Source organism: Lacerta agilis, chromosome 3 (assembly GCF_009819535.1).
Source record: "Lacerta agilis isolate rLacAgi1 chromosome 3, rLacAgi1.pri, whole genome shotgun sequence".
Classification (NCBI taxonomy): domain Eukaryota; kingdom Metazoa; phylum Chordata; class Lepidosauria; order Squamata; family Lacertidae; genus Lacerta; species Lacerta agilis.
The window spans coordinates 83,493,631-83,499,672 of record NC_046314.1 but is presented as its reverse complement, the minus strand read 5'-3'; the positions used below and the strand labels follow the sequence as shown (position 1 = coordinate 83,499,672).

The following is a 6,042-nucleotide window of genomic DNA, read 5'->3' as shown; positions in this document are numbered from 1 at the left end:
TGTGGGGGGGGGCGAACTATATTTTTGTGGGGGGGGGATGAACGAATTCCTATGCCCCACAAACAAGCACTACTCATGTAAAAACACGCTGATTCCCGGACTATCCACGGCGGTATTTAGAAGGTGATTGGGCCACACCCGGCCCCTGGGCCTTAGTTTGGGGACCCCTGGCATAAAGCATACAGATGAACTTCAGCTCCAGAGTAATCATTTTATCTGAGATAACGAACGTGGCTACTCTTTTGAACTTCTAAATCCACTTTAAAAAACAACAAAAAACGAGCTTTCCCTCAGCCCTAGGAGGGCGGGAATATGAGAGTGAAAGAAAGAAAGACAGACAGACAGACTTGACGTAGGCTCCCACCCAGGTCAACGTAAGAGCAAGCACCTCGCTTAACTGCGGAGGAGCGCAGCTCACCCCGCCCAGGCGGTGGCAGCAGCTAGCTCTGACCATTCCACGAGCTGGCACCGCGCAGGGCGGGTGCTCCGCTCCTAAATAGCTTTTCTCAGCGCGGGCTGGGGCCACTCCGTGCTGAGAGAGCGGGCCGCCGAGCGCGGGCTGGGAGAAGCTGAGAAAGAGACGGCTGCTGCCGCACGCGGCGTGGCGGCCACGGTGCCCTCTCTCCACCGCCACTGCCACCGAACACGCCGGGACACCGAGTCCGCGCGCCACATGGGACACAGGCGCACTGAATGAAGCTTCCCCGCTGCCTCCGTCTCTGAGGCGGGAGAACGGAGCCGCCGCCGCCGCCACCGGCCAACCGGTAACGGCTCCGCATGCGCCGCTGGTTGAGAGGAGTGGGGGAGCAGAAGGGCACCAAATTCAAACAGCGCCGGAGCTGAGAGGAGAAAGAGACGCAGGCAGAGAAAGGAGGACCGTCGGAAGAACGGATGGTTCGGTGGGGGGAAGCGACGAGGAGGAGGAGGAGACGGTGGGAGGAGAGCAGAGAAAAAGTGAGAGGCAAATAAAAAAGAGGGGCTTCGGGGAGGAGGAAGGGGTGGGGAGCAGAGGCAGGCTAAGGCAAGGGAGCGCGTGAGAGTCCCTCGCATTCTCTCCAGAGGGAGCTCAGGTCTGCTCTCCGCTTCCCTCGCCAGGCACATCCCCGCGGTTGCCTCTCCTTTTCGCTGTCGCTGAGCGTCCCCCACTGGGCGCCGCCATGGTCGACAGGGGTCCCCTGCTCACGTCCGCGATCATCTTCTACCTGTCCATCGGAGCAGCGATTTTCGAAGTCTTGGAGCAGCCTTACTGGAAGCAAGCGACGAAGAGCTACAAGGACAAGAAAACGCAACTCCTCAAGGATTTCCCTTGCCTGGGCCAGGAAGGGCTGGACAAGATCCTGCAGGTGAGTTTGGGAGCGGGGGAAAAAGCTGCTCTTCAGAAAGAAATCCGATGGAGAAAAAGTTGCTGGGCTGGGCTGGAGTGTGGCGGCTTGTCCACCTTCTGTGAACCGACGGTCACGTTCGAGAGCTTCCAAAGCTGAGGACTTCAAAGAGTTCTGTATTATAAGCCTAAGCAAATGGCACCTGAGGACATGAACGCACACCTCCCGCACACGAAATAAAAAGGGGAAATACCACCTACACACACACAGAGAGAGAGAGAGAGAGAGAGAGAGTCGACCCCCCCCCACTTAACGCGGGGGACATCATTGTGTTCCTCCTGGAGGAAGGAGCCAACCATTTGAATGAAACATGGGTTATTGTTTAGCTCTGTCGGTGCGTTTCAAACCCTGCACCTCCTCCCTCCCTAAATTGCACAAACCTAACAATGCATGAACAAAATTCAAAGTAGATGAACACCAGGAGCGATCCGAGGTTGGGAGTATGTGTTTGCAGAACAAATCGTTCTTTGAAGCGGGGGGGGGGGCACATTAAATGTGGCATTCAACGCCAAGCTCACTTGTAACAGCAGTCTTTATTTCATTGCCCCCCCCCCTTTTTGGAGCTCTCTCACTGTACCCTCTCAACATACAAAGGCGCTTATCTTTTAAGCAGCGTTTAAGAACTGGACTTTCCCCAGAGTGCTCAGACTCAATTGGTTTGTCACACTCTTTCCGCTCTGTAAACTCCTCCTCAGTCATACGTTGCTGGTGGCTGTTAATGTGACTTTCCTAAGGGGCAGGCCCAGCACAATTTTGTACTGTTTTGTGTCAGCAGCAGGTGCTTAATTTCTCGTTTCCTCTTTTTCAAATGTTGTGCAGATGTTATCAGTACAACTTTTAAGCCTGTGGGCAGCTGAAAAGCGTGGAAGAGATTATAAAAAGAAAGGGAGTGCAAACAGGGAGAGAGGGGGAAACTTCGTGATGTGTCCTTGAAACAATGTGCAGTTTTAAGTTTTCTTTCAATATTTGAATGGCAAGGCTTGTACTGTACAGTAATAAGCAAAACACCTGTTTCATGCTTTGCTGCTGGATAACTGAGCTGTGTGCGTGTGCATGAATGTTTTCCTCTTGAAAGTTCAAAGGTGAACGTCTGTTTAAATTAATTCGCTGGGAAATATTCCTTCCTGCAACTTCTAGCTTCTCTAGCATGTTTTCTCATTATCAGCTCAGTATGGATACTCTGGTGGATCTGAATGTGAATAGAAAGATTCCAGTCCTCAAAGAGCTCAACTTGCAGGAGCCCCATTGATTGAGCCACATGCGATCCGGAAACAAAGGATGATGCTGAATAGTTGCTGCCCTTGATCCCTTTCTTTGTTTGCCTGTCTCTTCTTATGTGCTTCATAAGGTCCATTATGTGGAAAGTTTGCCTGGCACTTTTGTTAAGCTCTGGCTTGCACCGAGTGTGAGGCCAGACAGTAAAATAAAGAACTGCAGGATTCTTGTTGCAGCTGCATAAAATATCATTTAGGTTGAATCCTCACTGAATGTCTAGTAGTGTATAGCAGTGGACATGTTACTGGTTCTGGAACAGAGTCTTGCAACACCTTTGAAGGTTAATCTTTATTGCAGCATAGGCTTTTGTAGACCAGCTTTTGTCTGCCCTATGCATGGAACATTGCCAGTTTTGTAAACTCCTGTAACTGTAAACTCCTCAGGGCAGGGACTTGACCCTTTTTGTACCATGTAAAGCACCGTGTGCATTGATGATGTTATAATAACTAGCATATATGCATGCATTACATATACAGGTATAGCTGGAAAATTGTAAAAGAGGGAAGCCAAAATGTCATGAAATACAGGAAGGTACAGGCATTCTGTGGTGTGTGTGTGTGTGTGTGTGTGTGTGTTTTAGAAAAGCTTGTTCTTCTGGCGTATTCATAGCACTTTCATCTGCTGCTGAAGTTGAAAAGGGCAATGGAAATGCGCAAGGGCCTGGAGACATTCGTCCTATGTGGGAAGGTTGCAACATCTGACGAAATGGTACAGAAGGGGGCACATGATAGAGGTATATAATGGTGTGAAGTATTTCTACCCTCTCTCCTAATATGAGAACCCAGGGTTATCTGATGATGCCGATTGGTAGGAAATTCACCAGGGCTCCTCTTTATGTTCTTAGTGTTTGTGGGTGGAATTAAACGTGCACTATTACAAACGTTCCATCTGCACAAGCAGAAGGTTTGCCAGATGGAATGATTCCACCCCCCTGCACTGTTCTGGAGGTTCTTCTGACACACACACCCCCAAGCCATTTGTGGGGAGGTGAAACGCCTGTGTGCGGGGCTTCCACTGAAAGGGTCATTGGTATATATCTTATTCCTCCTTTGCTTCATCACTTTGAAGTTAATATAACTGTAGAGGGTTCTGCAATAAGGATCAATCAATTTATACAGCCCGGGCTGCATGACTGGAGTATTCCATGGTCTGTCTATCCATTTTCACTTGTTTTGGGGATACATGGAATGGATCCAATTTTCCAATTTGAAAAAAGGAAGGATGGGCTTACAATTAATTTACTCATTGATATCATATAGCATTGCTTTTATTGAAGTCAAAATGAAAATATTCTGACCACTGGATTCGCTGGGATAACATTCCGTAATGTGAACTGAGCTAGTCATGGCCGATGGTTATCACATAAAACCCCTCTTTTATAGTGTGAGGGTGAGCTAAGTAACCTTTTGGTTTAAATTCTTTTGTGCTGTCACTATTGATTTTCAGCTTTCTGAAACTATATCTCTGTTAGTCCCTTGGTGAATGATGTGACTGTCATCTAAGGCAGTGGATCATAAACTTGGTGTTTGCTTGTTCTTTCTGGACTTGTATTTTCTTGCCCTACACCCACCACATGGGGGGATGCTTGACAGACTTCACAGTATAAAAACTCAACTACTGCACAGCTCAGTGGAAGTTATTTGTGTGCACATGGAAGAATGATGCATGCAGCTGGTGGTTTCTTCAAAGTTTTCAGAGGAACTAGTTGCTTGGCTTAAGAGGAAAATCAATCAAGTTTATTAAAATAAAATAAAATAAACCCCTGAAAAGTACCTCTTCAGCATGGGATGGAAATTTTAAAAAACCTGTTGGCATTTAACTCCCTTTTCATTCTTTCAGATTTCAGGTTTGGTTACACTGTTAGTCGTGTGCCTTGCATAACATTACAAATGGGTTTTGTGTAGTCGTTGAGCTAAATAACCTCTCAGCATTTTGCCTGAGGGGTCTGTCACCAAATATTATAACACTGTAAAGCTATGATCATTAGCTTTCCATGTATAGGATGTTGCACACAGAATATTCTTCTTGATCTTGCACAATCATTGCTACATGTTCCTATAAGCAAACGTTTCGGAGGCTTACTGTTCAAGGGGCTATAACTTCACCTTTCTGTTTCAAAGTTCTTCAGCAGAATTCAGAAATGCTGCTGGTACATCTATCTCTTTTCCCGTTTGCTCATGTTGTGCCCACGCCCATGCTTGAATCCCTTCATTAATTTCCACTTGCCTTTGGTTTTCCCCAACCGTACTCTGTCCTGTATGTACTGTTACCTGTTTCTCTCCACTTCCTCTGTTACAGTGAAGTCTCAAGCCAGGTTTCTATTTCTTGTATCCTGTTTTTAGTTAGGGCTCTTCATGTTTTAATTTGAAATTTTGCAAAGTTATGAACTAAATGTTCATTGGCTGAAATCTTGCATGCATTTAGCTGGGAGTAAGCCCTGTTGGGACTGACATCTCAGTAAAAATGAATAGGGTTTGGCTGTGTATGTGTGTTCTTCATTGCTGAGGATGCAACTGAGATAAAATACCCAGTTTAAGGGGATATTTGTCACTTCTCTTGGGACCTGAGTCTACTTCTTCTGCTGACATTGCAGCAGCCATCATGCTGCTATGCCGCACGAAGTGCTACTCCACGGACTAGGAGGGAAGTAGTGAGAAGTGTGGATTTCTGCTGACCCATGAATGTGCAGCGCTGGCTCTATCATTGAGCACAATGAAGCAGCCAACTTGGAGACTGGCAGTATGGTGTTAGAGGGCAGAGCTCTGTACTACATGGGGCCTGCCCTGCACACTAAGCTAGTCCACTGCTCTCAGGTGTAACTCCGTCACCAACATTGAAGCAAAATTCAAATGCCAGTCCAGCCAGCTTCTGTACATGGAATAGGGAGTGTCATCTTGTCCTTTGCCTTAGGCAGAAGCTTGAACCAGCTCTGGGATTATGATTTAGAACACACATAGGCCTAATTCAGTCTTAATGATCTTCACTTATGAATAAAGCACAGTGAACATTGTGCTTGCTTCCTCTTTTGCACCCATGAGGGGATGTGTTTTATACTAACCACAGTTCTCTGTTATGTCCTGACTAAAGCTTTTCATTTGTTAGAACAAACCAGGATCTGAAATCATGATTTAATTCTGGCTTATTTTCACTAAACAAACAATCCACAGTTCCATGGATCCAGAGGAACTGTGGTTTGTTAAAAAAAAAACTGCAAGCAAAAGTTTTTCTCCAACTCAGAGGCACAACAAGGAAGGGAAAGGAGGGGGTAAATGTGCAAACTGGATACACATTCACATAGTGGGAAACCATACCTTCTGTTACATCTGATATTTACCCCTGTATCAGGGACTGGCTGGATGCAGAGGATTAGTGGGAGGTTGCAAGA

At 46.7% G+C, this 6,042-nt stretch overlaps 1 protein-coding gene across 1 annotated transcript in view; it reads left to right on the top strand.

The window, feature by feature from the left end:
* Positions 1-645: 645 nt before the first annotated feature.
* The window catches only part of KCNK5 (potassium two pore domain channel subfamily K member 5), a 39,227-nt gene continuing 33,830 nt past the window's right edge, over positions 646-6,042 (top strand). The window contains exons 1-2 of the mRNA XM_033144584.1: positions 646-764; positions 1,096-1,343. Of these exons, the coding sequence (XP_033000475.1) occupies positions 1,158-1,343 (186 nt within the window). The 5' untranslated portion in view covers positions 646-764; positions 1,096-1,157. The remainder of the gene's footprint in view (positions 765-1,095; positions 1,344-6,042) is intronic.